This window comes from Centroberyx gerrardi, chromosome 23 (genome assembly GCF_048128805.1).
Source record: "Centroberyx gerrardi isolate f3 chromosome 23, fCenGer3.hap1.cur.20231027, whole genome shotgun sequence".
NCBI classification, from domain to species: domain Eukaryota; kingdom Metazoa; phylum Chordata; class Actinopteri; order Beryciformes; family Berycidae; genus Centroberyx; species Centroberyx gerrardi.
In genome coordinates, this window is record NC_136019.1 from 15,232,110 (window position 1) to 15,250,215 (window position 18,106).

Below are 18,106 nucleotides of genomic sequence, written 5' to 3' on the forward strand. Positions count from 1 at the left end.
CGGCGCTGCGGGAGCAGTGCGAGGCCGCCCAGCTTGACATGGCCCGCATCCGCCGGCTGCTGGACGAGCTGATGGACACCAAAGCCGCGTTCGAGGCCCGAGAGAGACAGGCGCGCAAACTCAGCAAGCAGCTGTGAGGAGGAGAGGAAGAGGAGGGAGCGAGGGAGCACAAGCCGTCACAGGGCCCGCCCGTTCGCAGCCATGTGGCGGCGGCCATTTTGAAACGTCCAACAGAAAGGAGGGGAGGGAAGTGGGGGTGAAGGGGAGGAGGATAGGAAACGAGAGGGGAAAGAGGAATGAAGGCCACAACCTTTAAGACTCATTCGGAGTCCGGCGAGACAAGCGTTCAAACTCAGCAAGAAACTCTAAAGAGGAGGGAGAGAAAGGGGTGAGGGAGAGGGAGAGGGGAGAAAGAAGACGAGAGGAGAAAAGTAGAGATTGTGAGAAAAGAAAGTTGGAACGGAGGAGAGGAGAGAGGAGAGACAGATTGAAGAGAGAAAGGAAGGAGGGGAGAGATGGGAACAGGAGAAAGGTGGAGAGGAAAACAGAGAGAGTCTGCAACAAGAGAAGTAAAGAAGGAAAATATTAAATAAAGGAGGGCACTAAATAAAGGAGAAGCACTTTAAAACAGCTCTGTCTCACCCCTCTTCACTTTTGCTGCTATGTAAAACACACATACACACACACACACACGTCTGAATGTGTGCACAGATTTCCTCCTGCTCCTCTTTCTCACATTTATTTATTGTTAAATAAACACTTTCCAAATACACTCTGTCTCCTTATGGTTCTTCCTCATTATTTGCATTTACACCTCCTAGTTAGTCTGGTTGCCATTATAGGGCTCACTCATTATCCCTTAATTATTTCCTTTAATGCAAAGCCAAAGATGGTCTAACCAGGTATTGGTCCTTGACAGAAAGTCACCGTACAATGCATCCTAAATTTTTGTGATTGGCACCTAAACTTCCATGATCTTTATTCTTGGTGTTATTTTCTTTTGGAATCACCCTTAGGCCATTATACAGACCAAATTCCACCCTCGGTGTTTTCTGACCTTTATTCCGATAGAACCTGAATGCAGCACGAGGCTCCAGCCCTGTTCCCATGGAAACGAGGACGTGCGCAGGCGCTCTAGCTTCCAAAATGGCTGCTTCCTAGGCTCTCTAACTGTGGATGTCAGAAAACTCCGTGCAGATCTACTAAAAAAACATATAAAACTAAACAAATTAATTCCTTCGGATGTTTCGACGCTTTGTCACATCCTCCATCTTCTCCCGGAAGAGTGAGTGAGAGAGAAAATACACAGTTATTAGGCGGTGAGTCGACTGTCACCCACCTCTTCCGACAACAATACAGACATAAACAATAGTGTCAGTACACAGCTAGGCCTCAGTCAGGGTACGGACACTGTCTCTGCTCTCCTTTCTAGCTGTTTTACAAGTAACATGCTTCTGCAAACGGTCTATTTTCTGAGAGAGTTGTCAAATACCAACTGTCCTTTGTTGAAAACACACCGCGCAGGGTGTGGTAACGTTGTTGTTTTTCTGGTGCAGCTCTCCAGAGAGACTCACAGTTTGACTGACTGGAACTGGCAGAGTGGGCGTTTCTGTCTGACCCATCAGTCTTGAATGGTCAATGCTCAGGTTCACTGGCCTCGATGTCCAGCCACACTGTTATGTAAGATGAAAGAGTTGAAGGGTTATGAGCCGCTGATTTAATGCCATGCTTCACTCTGACTCTGAGTGCTTACCTTACTTATACCGACTGGTACACTGACAGCCTTCTGAATGAAAATGTGTTACTCCTGAGTAGAATTCACCCATGTGATTAGCCTCAATATCTTCTGTCCTCTCTTTACCCTTTTATATGGGAGAAACTTTACTGTCAAACTCATCCTGAAATCTGTTAGTTTGATGTCACCTTACATATCAGTAAACAAACATAAGATTACTTTGTAGAGCACAACTTTTCTGAATCGTCAGAGTCCACTGCTAAATTTGGCATGATCCACCAAGCTTCAACCACTAGGACATTTTGCAAACAATTACACACTGAGTTGTAGTGTAGTGTAGTTGTAGTTTCCAGAATTTGTGTTTGCAGCAGGCCACTACACATTTACATGGGGGTTAGTAGCTCCTGTGCTCTTTTTCTGGGGAACTTCGGCAGTGTTGGCAACTGTCAGTGCCAGCAGCACTTTAATCTCTGTAAACAAGCTGCCCCACGTTGGCTAAACAGTTGGGTCGGGAGAGCACTGACTGCATTGTTGAACTTGGATAGAAAGGACAAGATGGACTGTTTAGACGGACATCAAAACATGATGATAGTGATCTCAGTAGGCCTAGATCACGCCTCCAATTTGGAGGCCTTATGTTGTTTTATGTGTGAAAGAGCTGTACACTTACACTCATGCTCAAAAAGGCTTGAGATTTTTGCTAATTGTTCTTTCCAAGAGAATAGAAGAGAAAGAGAAGAGAGAATAGAAGAGAAAAATTCAAGAGGAGTATATAATGGTATCAAAAGAAATCTTGTCAAAAGTATACACAGCATTGTTTCACCACTGGTAAATAATTGTTATGCCTTTGATATGATGTCACTCAAATTTGATATCTAGGTTGTAGCTGGTAACAGATAGGTATAATGGACTCTAATTCAGAAAATGTGCATACAGTGAAATGTGTTGTTCCCTGGATAGAAGTTCAAAATATGAAATGTGTATAGACACACAGTGTTAAATGTTCTTTTCAAGTTCACTTTCCTTTTATTGCCATACAGCAAAGCCAGAATATTTTTTTCTAGTACAGATGAAAATTGCTTTAACATTTGCAACACATAACCAACTGAAGCAGTAATTTTGAGTCTCATTATCAGTTAAAATGCTTTTTGGCTCCATATAATTCCAAATCCAATCAGATTATTTTGTTAGTTTATGCCCTTTTGATAGTCAAGTTGTTACAGTGCTACTTAGGCTGCTATCTCTTCATGTACTACAACTATTACTACTATCACCACTAATATTTTTATGGCTATTATTCTATTTCTACATTCCTCCGATCAAGACAAATAAATCATCTACGGTTTTGTTTTTTCTGTCTGCAGTCATCTTTACCTGATCTCACCTTGGAGAGAGACTTCCCACAGAGAGAGACTGGAGGTCTTCAGCTCAACATGGACTCTCCACACAGCCAGTCAGTCGCCACGGCAACCCCTCCACACATATTAGTCGAAGTGAAGGATGAACCTCTAGACCACGAGAGTATATGCAAGTTTCTGTCTTTCTTTCTAATGAACTGCAGTTACAAGACATAATGCGTTTTACCGTTGACACACTTCCATTTGAAGTACATGTGGTTTACTGTACTGTCATACAGTATACATTATATTGATATTGGTGTCTCATCTCAATCAGTAGTGTTAGTTGTAGTTTGTCATGTATATGGTAGAGATGTGATTTGGTGTTTTTATGCAGCAAACTTCTGTTTTTGTGGATGATGTCACTTTACAATGTTATCTTTCAACTTCGCAGATTCCCCCAAAGACATTTGTATTATAGTGAAGGAGGAAGATGGAGACCAGCAAGAACTCTGTAAGTAGATAGATAGATAGATCCATATATTCAATACTATCTAGGGTAAAAAAAAGTTGCTTATGTCTCCCTCTATTTCTGTCTCTGCTGCTTGACCGAAGCCAACCATCACATCTCTCCAGCCAATTCTCCAGACCCAGCCAGCGACGTTTCCCCTGATGCTGAGGAGGAAGAGGAAGAGGAAGAGGAAGAGGACCTCTGTAAGTTATATATTCTCTCTCTCTCTTCTCTTTTCACTCTCAGAAAATGTTTGACTGTGGGCCACCTGCTGTTGACACATTTAAATCTGTCCAAATGTGACCCAGTAACCCAGTAAGTTTGAGAAACAGGTCAAGTGGCTTGTGCAGTCTGGTCTTTAAAGTCAGAAATATCTCCAATAGAGGCGATTTATCCTCTGTGGATTTTTAAAATGTCATCCATGCTTTTATTTCCTCTTCTTTCGACCACTGCAACTCTTTCCACATCTCCCCTCATGTCTCTAGCTCATACAGAGTGCAGCAGCGAGGACTGGTGGAAGCTGGTGTCAAAAGAAAACACCTTATCATATATTTTAGAAATGATTTTATGTTTTTTGTTTTTTTTACCATTTCTAGAGCATATGTAGGCCACAGTGTAGCCTAAGGTAAAGTTCTTCTGGCCTTTCTACAGTCTAGACTTTATGCCAGCAGGGTCCCAAAACTGTGGAACAACATGATGTATTGTGTTTGCATACCAATTTTATTTATTTATTTTGTTTGTTTTGTTCCTTTATTGAATCATGTGTTTCCTTTTTAATCAATGTATTTTTAGGCATTATGGTGTTAATGTTGTTACTTGTATGAAGCACTATGTAGACACAATCTAAATAAAGTTTTTTCTGATTGCAACTTCTTTGCACTATAGCAAGGGCATGGAGAACATTGTCTAAATGTGAGTCCAGGCTTCACTCAATATTCTTTTTCCAGGCACGCCACTGGACATTTCCATTGTGGTGAAGGAGGAGCCACAAGACCAGCAGGAAATCTGTAAGTTACATTTCCTCTCCGTTGTCCTTATTTTCCAGCCAATTTACCACTCAGTCTCAAAGTAATAAAATTGTGAAACCGTTTGTCACGTTTTTGCCCTGACAGGAGTTTATTCTTCACAACATTGTTCTGTTGTTGTTCAGAGTTTATACTAAACATGCTAATGCCTCTTTTAATCCTCCAACTAAACCTTTCTGTTATAATTGAGTTATAATAGAGTGGAAACACTGATAGTATGATCTCAAAATACGTCTCTCAACTTATTGTATGGATGCCAAATATTAATATTTTGATTTAGATGTCAAGGATATAACTGAAAGACCACAATCATTTTCTATCAAATTATAATCTGGAAAAAAACTTTTTCAAAAGTATAGTTGATTTGACATTTTAATGACCTAAGGGATTTAATTTCAGCTTTTTACTGCAGTCAAGAGAAAATATTCCAATTAATGACCATATTGCAAAATAGTGTATCACATAACATGAGCAGTTGCGTTGTCATCATGTCTTGGTCCAAGTATTGTGATAATATTTCATCCAGAGCTCCTCTTGCCAATAATATGGGAACTGTAGGTACTTGATTGCAAGGCTGTGAGAAACCCAAAGGGCAGCATAATACTGTACATACAGCAGAGAGACTTGTCATCCCTCCTAATCAGACTGTTTGAGTCAAAGCCTTCATTCAACCTGTGGATTTCACATGTGGATGTGCCATGCATGACCTAAACCTAAACTCTCATGCCCTATACATTGGATGGTGTGCTTATACTGGAAGTAAGGTGTCAACTTAAATGTAAAAATCAGTTACAATAATCTTACTGCTTGAGTTTTCTGTGGCTTCAATGGTAAATTAAATAATCCTAATGTCTTTATTATTCTTCCGTGCCTCCCTTTCTTTTTCTCGTTTCTCATTCTGCAGTTATACTTAAGTGACCTTTAGTCTTCCTATAACTTTTTTTTTATTGTCTTACTACTTACTTACACGTTTCACCTCATCTGTCTCTCATTTCTTCAGCTGTTAATTTGTTTTAAGCAATGCTGCCTATCATTGGTCATCAGAGGCTAAGTATTTCTCTCTCTCTCTGTCTCTCTCTTTCTCTCTCCCCAGGTTCTGTTCCTGACAGCACATCGGCGAAGAAACAGCGTGCCGCTCACACAGTAGAGAAACCGTACCGGTGTGAGCAGTGCGGGAAGAGCTTCAGCCAAGCGCAGCACCTGACCACACACCAGCACGTCCACACCGGGGAGAAACCCTTCCACTGCAACCAGTGCGGCAAGAGCTTCACCACCGAGTTCTACTTCCGAGCGCACCGGCGCGTCCACACGGGGGAGACGCCCTTCCACTGCGCCTTCTGCAGGAAGAGCTTCCCGACGGACGGCAGCCTGCGGGTGCACCAGCGCGTCCACACGGGCGAGAAGCCGTTCCCCTGCAACGTGTGCCTGAAGAGCTTCACCACCGAGGGGAGCCTCAAGGTGCACCAGCGCATCCACACCGGAGAGAAACCCTACCACTGCGGCCACTGCGAGAAGAGCTTCAACCAGCTGTCTCACCTGCAGCGGCACCAGCTGTCGCACACGGGGGAGAAACCCTACCAGTGCAACCTGTGTGAGAAGAGCTTCCGGCAGTCGGAGCACCTGGTGCAGCACCAGCAGACGCACTCCAAAGAGAAACCCCACCGCTGCGGCCAGTGCGGGAAGTGCTTCCACAGGGCCGACTACCTGGCGCGGCACCGGCGTGTCCACACCGGGGAGAGCCGCTACATATGCGGGCAGTGCGGCCGGGGCTTCGGCCACTCGGGGGACTTTAAGAAGCACCAGCGCGTCCACACGGGCGAGAAGCCGTTCGACTGCGAGCAGTGCGGGGAAAGCTTCTCCAGGAGGCAGGATCTGAAACGACACCACCGCGTTCACACCGGGGAGAAACCCTACAAGTGTGGCGAGTGTGCCGCGTGCTTCTCCACCTCGAGAAGCCTGACCAGACACAAGTACACCCACACATCAGAGAGGCCCTATAACTGTGAGCAGTGTGGGAAGGGGTTTGTTGCGGCGGATCTTCTAAAATCTCACCAGTGCGCGTACATAGGGGAGAAGCCGTACCGTTGTGAGCAATGTGATAAACGCTTTGTGACGTGTGAATATCTGGAAATGCACCGGTGCAACGACACAGAAGAGCGGCCCTTCTCTTGCGACCGGTGTGAAAAGACTTTTATGAAAGAGGGGAATCTCAGAGTGCATCAGCGAATTCACAAGGAGGAGAATTCTTTCTTCTGCGACCAGTGCGGAGAGTGTTTCAGCCAGTCGGGACAGTTAAAGTCGCATCGCTGTAGCCACACAGGGGGAGAGAAAGGCTTCCGCTGCAACCAGTGCGGGAGTAGTTTCGCTCTCCCGGCAGAGCTGAAGTCCCACCAGTGCGTTCCCGCGGCGGAGAAACCATACCGGTGTGACGAGTGCGGCAAAAGCTACACCCGCTCCACTGAGCTGAAGACGCACCGGCGCGTTCACACCGGGGAGAAGCCGTACCGCTGTGAGTTCTGCTGGAAGAGCTTCGCCAAGAAGGGCTGCCTCCGCATGCACCAGCGGATCCACACGGGGGAGAAACCCTACCGCTGTGACCAGTGCGGCAGGCGCTTCAGCCAGTCGGGCATGCTGAAGACCCACCGCCGCACGCACACCGGGGAGAAACCTTACCACTGTCCGGTGTGCCAGAAGAGCTTCAGCTGGTCGGGGGGAGTGAAGAGACACAAGTGTTCTGCTCAGAATACAGATCAAGAACTCTAGCTTGGTTGTTTTCAGAAAATACAATGATCAAAAGTAACGGCGGGACAGTTGACAGTGAGGAAAATGCAATTTGTACCAAAACAGTCTTTTTTTTTTTTTACAAGTAACTTCTTAAATGTCAGCATGATTGAATTTTCCATAAAGTTTCATGTTATGTAACTACAAAGGTAAGAAAAGTTGCATTACGTGTATTTTATTTATTTAGTTATTTGTATTCAGTTATTTTACTGTGCACTATCACAAACACATTCTTAGGTTTCCAGTATTATTGGAGCTCCTGGTCACTCAGATACTCACATGCTAGCTAACGTGTGGATTTTCAAATGCACATGTGGTTTACTCCTCCTGGCAGGAGGAGCCAGGATTGGGTGATATAAGACCAATATTCCATATAATTTATTTTATTAATTATCTATAACAATTTCCATGATGGTATTGCCTTAATCATGTTGCTTACATTGAAATACGATAAAATCAACCAAGTTAAAACATGCCCATGTTGGTCTGCTGGAATGATGTTCAAACTGATTACAACCGTGTTTAAGTCCACATGACGATGAAGCCTGTGATGCTTCCCAGCCTCAACTTAGTATGAATGTGATTCCAAATGAATGAATGTGAAGTGCCAAATGTCAGGTTCAAAACGTATTGATCAAGGGGTCTTAAATTGAGTAAATTATATCTTGTCTAGAGACTCGGGCATGTACAATGAATAGTACTTACATTTTAGTCTTACTAGTGGATCAGTAGAAATGGACCCAAAGCCAAAATAATAATAAATATAACAAATAATAACCCAAAGCCAAACTCACATTTTAACAAACTGATTCAGGTCATGTTGTTAAAATATGTAGAACCCTGTCTGTAATGAAAAGATATTCTGCATATTTAACCGCTAATGTAATGAAGTAATTCAGGCTTTAATGCTGTCTTGTCTCAACTACAAGACAGTTCACTGGTTCTTTGCCAAATTATTGATTGGTAGAAAAACATCACACAAAGCCTCATCATGACCTAGGATCATGCAGGATTAGTGGCAAACAATGAGCTGCTGGATAGGCGCCAAATTGCATTAAATTACAGGGAAACATTTGATTATCAGCTCATTAAATTGAGCTTTAAAGATATAAGTATAAGGATTTGTGTTGCATTAATGTTCTTAATATTTTGACCAATATCTGTCAGATTCAGGCTTTTTGGACACAGCTCTCCCATTGTTCTGCTTAACTCTCTATTTTCTTCCTTTTTGGTTCCTGTCCCAGTATTTTAAAAATGCTAAAGGAGCTTCTCACACTACAGCGCTTGTTCTTGCCTTTGTCATTTATTCTAAATGTAAATGTACCTAAATATTATTAATATCATTCACCTTGTCGTTATAGGCAATATTTCTTCTGTTAAATTAATATCTTTTAACATTTTTTTTTAATCTATTTAATCTATTTTACTTTCTCCTCCTCGTCATTCTTCAACTTTAAAAATAAATGTATTAATCACAGACCACTTTGTGTATTTGAAGGATGCTATAATGTTAACCTACTTCATATATTTATTAGTGTGTGTAGCCCTCTGGAAAAGAAAGCTGCTGTCTGTACAACAGCAAATGGGAATCCAAATAAATGAATAAATAATTACCAGTATAGACTAGTGTAGGGAGAGCATCAGTCACCCATCACTAAGTTTACATGTAGACTGCAGTTGAATAATATCTAACTGACCTGACAAATAGTTGGAAAATTTTGGACTGGATTAACTTTTGAAAAACATTGGATTAACTATGTATACAAAAACACAGTCACTTAGAAGGTTCCTTTTGACTGGCTAACATTAGTCTGGTTAAGGTGTTAAAATGAGGTGTAATTAAGAATAAAAGCCTGTAGAGGTTAATTGTAGCCACTGACCAGTTTAGAAAGGGAGTTCAGCCTGGAAAGTTACAGTTATTGTTCCATTGTGGCCATAAAAGCAGCTTCTGCAGCAGCTGAAGAGCAGCCAGTGGCTCTGACTGAGAGGAAAGCTCACTGGTTGGCATCGAAAGTTTGGAAATTTGTCTCACGACTAAGACAGGAGTTATATTTCATATGGTGGCACAGCTATGGCTGCAGTGTGTATACACCATTCTCAGCTCTTGGTGTAACTGTTTTAACATAATTAAGCTACTGTGTGCTGATACAGTTCAGTGTCTGTAGTGCTGAGCGGCTGTTTGAAGCCAGCAGGGTCAACTGTCCCATCAGCCTGTTGTGGCGGAGACCAACATTGTATTTAGAAGTTGTTGTGTGTATAATGATGTGAACTAGAGAGTAGATGTGTGTACTTCTGTTTAATGTTGAGAGCAGGTGGTCTGTTTAAACTTCACATCTTAATCCAACCCCTACTTCCTCTAATATGCAAGCTAGGCCCAGTAGGTAACTCCCTCACACAGCACAAGGGATAGTTACATCATATCCTGTGTATTAGTAAATGTTGTAGTGATATTTTCATATGCAATTTTTCTGTCATTAGTGTTTGCACATTTTAATTTGAGTTTAAACCGTATTAGCTACTACTGACCTCAGTTGTTGCTGTCATCCATGATGGTAGCTCTACTCCCCACATCCACAGCTGCAGCAGCCCTTTTCTCCACTAAAATGATTACATTAAAGAAAATAATTATTACTTTTATAATAGTAATCACCTTTTTCCATCAGTATATGTATAAATATTTAGTATCACCATAGTGAGTATCGTCTTACCAACAGAAACAAAGCTCACTAACCACTATTCAAACAGTTACTAGTTGCTACTGTCATTTTCCTAGTTCTAATTGAATAGATACGAGTGACTAATTGTGTTTTTACTAATCACTGTTCTGTTTTTACTAGACTCAGTTTAATTAATACTAGTACTTATAATTACTACAGACAAATTTCACTTTTACTAGTCACTCTGTTCATACTAGTAAAAAATTAAGCAGTCTTTTAAATTGAATGCTATGGATCTACACACTGTAGATATCAACTTGACATTTCTCACTAGTCACTATCTAAATTAGAACTAGTTACTCCAGGTCAGTATGCATTAGATACTAGTAACTATGAAATCACACATTGCATACCAAATACAAAAGAATTGACTAAACTATCAAGTGTGTTCTGTAATTTGCAAGTTTCTATCCTGGCATTTTCCTGGTATTAAACTTATAATTGTTTCAAACTAGTACATTCAAAATGATAACTAACTAGCAGACAGCATGAGCTTCTGCAGACGTGCTGGTTCATCCTGTTACACTGATTGCTGGTGGAGTAAAGTGGCGCTCAAACAGACCTGAGGCTGCTACAAGGAGCCCTCAGCAACATGAAGGAGAGCTTGATCTCACCGTTATCTTGGTGAGTAGAAATGACAAAAATAAGTGAATGCATGGGGGGTCACAATTTTCTGTGTGTGTGGTGTGTGTGCAGTGATTGATCGCACACACACACACACACACACAACACAAATGATATACAGAGAACCAGAGACGCATAGAAAACAAAAGTTTGTGTCATAAAAGATTAAAATTTTAATCAGCATAATAAATTGTTATATAAATACATGGTTGTCATATCAATAAGAACTTATTTTAAATAGCCATAGAAAACAAACAAGCAGTAAGGTGGTTGGTTGCCGGGTCAACAGCGCAGAAAGGACGACACGCAACAGCCTTCGCTGGGTTTCAGTCAAGAAGACAAACTGTAGCTGTAGAGTTTGTGATTTAGCTGGGAATGTATGTGTGAGTGTGTGTGTGTGTGTGTGTGTGTGTGTGTTAAATTTGGTTTGGCTGACTGGTCTTCAATGAAATCCTCCTGTCATCACCGCTCTGAGGGAGGAAACAAGAATGACATTAGAGACGATGCCTCTATAGTGCGTGTGTGTGTGTGTGTGTGCGCGTGTGCGTGTGTGTGTTTTAAACAGACAGACTTACTTTCAGCTTTCTTCTTTAGCGGCGTCAGTGCTGCTTTTGCCTGAGAAACACACATACAGAACTTATTACTGACACATTAATGTAACACAAACAGGCATTCATAACCATAAAGCAGAGGCAAGAAAGATATTTCTTTGTTCTCTCTTATTTTTGCTGTTTTTGCTGTGTTTTATTTTGTGTGACATTTCAGAAATTTGCATAACATTCCCTTGACAGACAGAACCACAGCTACCCGATCCCTCACCTTCTTGATAGCAGTCCAGTCCTCGAGGATGTCGATGTCTCTCAGCATGTAGACAATGAAAGGCCCTGAGAGACAGAGAGACGGAGAGGGATGAAACAGGTTTTTTTTGTTTTGGACCAGATGAAAGAAACAGTGACAGAAGAACAGCTGGCAAAGGAGCGACAGCACAGCGAGGCTCCTCTGAAAAGCTTGTCACATCAACGAGACTAACATGGAAATATAGTGGTTAAAGATGAAGAGAGGTGAAAAGGATGATCGGGTGGGCAGGCGGCAAATGGAAAGACAAAAGGAGTGAGAGGTCTTACCTGAAACCAGGGCAGCTTTCTTCTTTCTCTCCGTCCGAGCCAGCAGGTTCTTTCTTTTGCATTTCTTGCTCCTCATCTCGTCACTCCACCACTCTGAGAGGAGGAAAACTCAACATGAATCATCTCATTTCATTCAAAGTCTGCTGTGAGTTACAATAAAATTCAAGGCAGGTGTCAAATTAAGTAAAAATGGAATGCTTTTTGTGTATAGTTCTTTAATTAGGATTGTGTGTGAAGAACCAAGCATCATTTTCAAGTTTGCATAGGTGTGTGTAAATGTGTCTGCACAAGCACTTGCATGCATGTATCTGTGAGTGCATATGTGTGTGTGTGTGTGTGTACCACCGCTGTGTAGAGGTACACAGCAACCAGCAGGTGGATGTAGGTCAATGGTAGTTCAGCTGATAGGAGGTTATACTCTGTTTTACCCACAGAAAGTGGCAGATATACTCTGTACACTTGTGTATACGCTCTGCATAACTGTGCATAATCATATCACAATTTTAGTTTTCACAGTTGATAATCATAGAATCCACATTTCAATGTATTCCCTTTCACTTAGAATGCCAGCTATAGTTGAGTAGTTATATAGTTGTCAAAATGTTAATGTAGGAGGCAAAAGTATGATCAAATAATTGTGTCCCCCAAATCAACAAGACTACTAATCATGATGACAATATCTGGCAATATCTTTGGGATTATCATTTTAGCAATAATCGTACAGTCCTGCCCTCAAATACACCACCATGTGTATCCAAGGTGAGGGTGTGTGTGTGTGTGAGTGTGTGTACCTGAGGTGAGGTCTACACTCTGTCTGTCCTCCTCCAGTCTCCTTATCTTGTCCAGCAGTTCTGTCTTCATGGCATCAAACAGTAATGTCCGCTCGCTCTGTAACACACACACACACACAATTCTTTTAGTTATGTTATGACTTAAGTGTTTACTTGAGTGTCCCTATATACATACATATATATATATATATATATATATATATATATATATATATATATATGTGTGTGTGTGTGTGTATATATACACATTTGTGTATGTGTGTGTGTGTGTGTATGTGTGTGTGTGTGTGTATGTATGTGTGTGTGTGTGAAATACCTCCAGGTGTTGCCGTGCTCCTTGTAGTTCACACTCATACTTGTGTTTGATCACCTGCAGACACAGCTCTCTGTACACTCCTACAGGGAGAGAGGGAGAGTGTAAGAGAGAAAGAGACGCCAATGTTGATATTTTGATAATTTTGTGTCCTTGGTTACTACAGAGTCAGAGAGAGAAACAAACAGCGAGTGTGCTGACATACAATTTCAGTCTAATTTAAATAATCAAAATCAAGAAACAAAGCTGGCAATCCGGCCTATTTCTGACAGAACACAGCTAATTGAAGTTCTGAATCTATAATGGGCAGAATAAGAAAAAGGAGAACAGGAAATTAATTGTTAATGCACATGAAGTCCAACTGTGTTTAGTAAATCAGATGGGATGGGAAAAAAATGTTTAGCATATTGTACTACGAATCCTGTTTTGTATTAATGTAACAGTGGACAAAGATTGCATGTTGGAAAATATAGGACCTCTAATAACTGTATTTAAGACATTTTAATTTAGATAATTTATATTACGCTTTTTTCATTTTAACTTTCAATTTTAGGCATTTAGCTGCTGCTCTTATCCGGAGTGGGGAGGAGTGAGGAGAGCATGGGTTAGAGGCCGCAGGGCCCAGATAGTAGATGTAACAAATATTTCTCTGTTCTTAGAAAGGTGTGTGTGTGCATGTGCTACTCACCAGCCACTTGTGTGCGTAGCTGCATGTTGTTCTGCAGTGCAGCCAGTGGCTCTCTGTACTCTCCAGCCTTCCCTGTCAGCACCTCGTCCAGCTTCACCTTCACCTGGTTCAGACGCTCCCGGAACAACCTGCAGCCACACAGCAGAACCTAATCATTCACTCTGTTTTCCTTTCTGTTTTCTGTCCCCCGGCTTCACTTTCACCTGGCTGAGACGCTCTCAAAACAACCCAGAGGAACAGAGTGGGATTAACCGTCTTTCCCTCTTCCTTCCTTCCAGCTTCAAATTCACAACGCAAATAAAAGCTCAAAGTGAAATTATTCAAAATTCCCACTTTCAAAACTCATGAAAAGTAGACTGGAAGTTAAATATCATTCCCAGAGTCTACTTCGAGATGTCTGCATATAAATGACAAGTATGATTTTTAGACTAGGTTTTCAAAATGAAAGTGAGTTTTTTTTTTTTTTTGCTGAATATTGCAGTTGCAGTATGAATGGCGCTACATTTGGACACGTCTTTCTTTACATAACTTTCTAGAACTTGCGGGGGAAAATGAGACGCTAAGGCTTGGGATTTGCTTGGTTTGAATATAATGACAGACTTCACCTGGCATGCAGCTTGATTTGCTGGCGAGGGATTCTTCATAGCGCCACAATCCCTTGATAAAAAACCACAGCATCTTGCCATCTGGAAACTGCAGCGGTCAATACTGCGATTTAAGACTTTTTTTCAATTCATGTGCAGCCATAGCGCCTTCATTCACAAAATATCATTGCCTCATTCCATCCATCCATCCAACTTACTTGTCTTTCAGCTCCTGAAATTGTTTTTCCAGGTCCAACATCTCATCTAGACATTCTCCTCTCCTCCTCTCACAGTCTTCATCATCCATTTCTTCACAGAGCATGCAGAGAGAGAGAGAGACAGAGTGAAAAACAGAATGAGAGACAAACAGCTACAATGAAAACACACATGCATAGCCAGCTCTATCTATTAACAACAGTTATAAAGTGTTTCTGATGAATACTTGATGCTGATTGGATGAGGCATCACAACAACCAGATGTGAGGTGGAGCTGACAAAATCACCATTCCACATTAATGCCCTCATCAATATTTCCTCCATTGCTTTTCAACACTTAGGGTTGGACTGACTGGGTTTATGAAGCCTGATACTAATACTGATATTTTTTGTATTGAAGCTGCCAACAGCTGATATTCAAGATCATTTTTATGCTCAAAAATTACAAGCATTCAGACTATCATGTCACACTAAAACTCTCCACTGAAACCCAGACTAATTAAATTCCTTTAGCGTTGGCAGCTATTTAAGGCAGAGAGACCCACCACACCTATTTAATAGTAGGGAAAGTCTGAGATACATTACTGCCTTTAAATTAAGAATTAATTTACAATAAACATTACTGAACAATTAAATGAATAAATAAAATGTGAAAATAAAATAACATTTCAGTGCAGGTTTTCCAGGCTGATATCTGATATTTAATAAAAGGCCAATAATGTTGCAGTATATCATTAAACCAAACCTACTTTAATTTCCTTGCAATGTCACTTGATGGTATCAAATCTTAAACAGGCTATATTGGTAATGTATAGATGTGAAGTGTTTTCCCTGCTTGGCACAACAACAAACTCTCTCTATCTCTGTCTCTCCTTGTTTTCTTTCTTACAGTCACAGCACTCGGACTTTACCTGAACTCTCCTCTTCTTCCTCCTCCTCCTCTTCCTCCTCGTCCGTCTCCTCCAGGTCGCTGTCCCTCTCCTCCATGCTCTCCTCCATGGTCTCCTCCCCCTCTCCTCCTCCTCCTCCGGCTCTCTCCCCCTCTTCCTCCATGTCTCCGTTGGCATCGGGGAGTTCGGACTCTCCTTCTGCCTCCATCTCCTCCTCCGGCTCCCTCACAGAGGGCTGGGCAGGCATGGCTGGCTGCCGCACACACACACACACACACACACACACACACACACACACACACAAAGTTTACTACACTGTCTGTAAAGCAACAACTATCATGCTACATTAGGGTTACAAAGTCAATTAAAAAATGCAGTATTGACAACTGAAAAGGTGTTTCAGTAAAAATCTTCTATTATATTCAGACTAAAAAAGTCCTTATCATTAACATCATATTTTGTAACCTTTTTTTGTATTTGAAATTTTTTTGTATTTGACATTTTTTTAGGTACTTTTTTTAAGTACTGAAAAAGAAACTATGTAGAAAAGCTGCATGAACATACATTGCAATTCATATCACAATTGCAATATTGGGCAAGAAAAGCAAACAAAACAAAATGGGAATATATGCATACACTCCTGAACAGATAGATGAAGTGTATTATGTAACACAGTAATGACTAAAGGACTTAAAATGGACGTGGTTATATGGAGGTGTTACGGAGCATTTCAGCTTCAGCTTTATATTCTCCCTTCAGTTTCACTAATGACAACTTCACTTTTAGATCATTTGTAATAATGATAGAGCTCAATTTAAATACAACAGAGGAGAATAAAGAAAGCAGCCAAGAGGCTAAAATATAGTACTGTGGAATAGAAGTAGTGTGAACTAGAATACAACATAATACAATATAATAGAATAGAATAGAATCGAGTGGAGTGGAGGGGAATAGAATCAAATAGAATAGAATAGAGTGGAATAGAATACAGTAGAATAGAGTGTAACAGAATAGAATAGAATAGAGTGGAGTGGAATAGAATAGAGTGAAGTGGGGGGGAATAGAATCGAATAGAATAGAGTGGACCAGAATAGAATAGAATAGAATGGAGTGGAGTGGAATAGAATAGAATCGAATAGAGTGGAGGGGAATGGAATGTTTAGAATAGAGTGGAGTGGAATAGAATAGAGTGGAGGGGAATAGAATCGAATCGAATCGAATAGAGTGGACTAGAATAGAATAGAATAGAGTGGAGTTGAGTGGAATAGAATAGAATAGAAGAGAATAGTGTTCCATATTGTGATTCTGGCTCTGGCTCGAGCCTGCAGCATAACAACAGCGCGGTACCGGGACGGCGGCCAGTCACCGGACGGCAGCGGGAAGACGGCGGGACAGCTCCGCTCCGACAGACCGGGCTACCGTATGGCTTCCGTAGCTGCGTCAAGCCAGCAGCAAACACACTCTACACAACCAGAAGTTAAGTGATTTTGCCTTCACAATAAAAGCGTAGAAAACGACAGAACTAAGTTTTGAGATGGAGAAAATGATAGAAATTGTTATCTTATGCTGTGAGACGGACGCTAGGGGTAAAAACAACAACTGTAAAATATATTCTTGATTTTCACTTTGTGATACTCAAAACACGATCTAAACCTGTGTTCAATAGGGCTTTTACTTTGGTTTTTGTTACCGGAAGTTCTATTTTTATTCTAGCTAGCTTGACACGGGTGGCTTCCGTGATGTCACCGAGCAAAACGACAAACGTTATGTGGCCCGGCGGCGGCATCTCGACTAAAATAAAGAGCTTAACTGCATCTGAAACCTTTTCCACCACCAGTCTGTTTAATCACAGCCGACAAGAGTTGAAATGAGACTCGACGTCGTGTTTTCGTGTCAGTTGGTAGCGAGTAAGCGGACTGACGACGCTGCTAGCGGCAAGTCAAGTGCAACACTAACAATTGAAACCACACAGCGAGGGAGTGACTGAGAGGTTATTATCACTGTCGGGCTTTTCAAGTTGTTACACTGACACATGTGTCCTCTATATGCGTTTGTCGTGTGACAGTATGTTATATTAACGGCATTTAACTGTCAATAAACGCGTTGAACTGCTGCTAGAGTACAAATGGACAATATCTTCCTGCTGGACACGGATTAACAACTATATGTCTATACAGGCAGGCAGGCAGGCAGGCGATGCTGGTTGTAAACAAATAACCGTCCGTTCACGAGACTTGACAATTACTTGACTAGCCTACTCACCTCGACAAACCGTCTCCCTCTACTCGGCTGTAGAAAGTAAAAGTAGAGTTTGTTATATTTCCATATTTTAAAACTACTTCCTCTTCAGTTCAATCTTCAGTTCGACACTTTGCCGGACTCTACAATCCCGCTGATCAGCCAATCAGCGCGGGACACTAATGCTTGGATAACCAATGGAAACGACCATCCGAAACGTCGCCTGTCCAATGACAATGCAAAAGCGGGTTTTGTGAGCCAATCATAACCCAATTTGTTTCTGGAAGCCGTCGGAATGCAACCAATAAACATCCTGGACTTCCTGGAAAAAAACTAATCTCCTCTTTACATTTGCTGCAACTAATCGTCCTCCATTAGGCCACATAACGCTGGGATCCAGTCAGACCTCTCAGATACGCTAGATAATATTTAAAAAAAAAAACTACATGGTCATCGATGGGAGGATCAATCAGTTTCTCTCAACTCCTGCTGAGAAGTTGACTGTTCGGAGATAGGAGGTATCTGCACGACA

The 18,106-nt window shown here is 41.5% G+C and overlaps 3 protein-coding genes across 5 annotated transcripts in view; 2 read left to right on the forward strand and 1 right to left on the reverse strand.

Annotated features, from left to right (window-relative positions):
• The window catches only part of plcb3 (phospholipase C, beta 3 (phosphatidylinositol-specific)), a 194,893-nt gene that overhangs the window by 80,909 nt on the left and 95,878 nt on the right, over positions 1–18,106 (forward strand). The window lies entirely within an intron of this gene.
• LOC139907756 (uncharacterized) lies at positions 3,169–8,135 on the forward strand. Its single transcript, XM_078291715.1, has 5 exons — positions 3,169–3,256; positions 3,527–3,586; positions 3,688–3,786; positions 4,531–4,590; positions 5,702–8,135. The coding sequence occupies exons 1-5, from the start codon at positions 3,169–3,171 to the stop codon at positions 7,369–7,371; spliced, it is 1,977 nt and encodes a 658-aa protein (XP_078147841.1). The 3' UTR covers positions 7,372–8,135.
• Positions 9,857–17,740, reverse strand: brms1 (BRMS1 transcriptional repressor and anoikis regulator). 2 transcript variants are annotated; one of them, XM_071894258.2, is made up of 11 exons: positions 17,599–17,740; positions 15,358–15,589; positions 14,449–14,539; positions 13,647–13,774; positions 12,962–13,041; positions 12,646–12,742; positions 11,855–11,947; positions 11,550–11,614; positions 11,306–11,345; positions 10,669–11,200; positions 9,857–9,982 (listed from the first exon to the last, which is right to left on the reverse strand). In XM_071894258.2, the coding sequence occupies exons 2-10, from the start codon at positions 15,581–15,583 to the stop codon at positions 11,193–11,195; spliced, it is 828 nt and encodes a 275-aa protein (XP_071750359.1). In that variant the 5' UTR covers positions 15,584–15,589; positions 17,599–17,740; the 3' UTR covers positions 9,857–9,982; positions 10,669–11,192. The 2 variants fall into 2 exon arrangements, with proteins under 2 accessions (XP_071750359.1, XP_078148001.1); XM_078291875.1 differs by having other exon boundaries at positions 15,358–15,585; positions 17,599–17,736.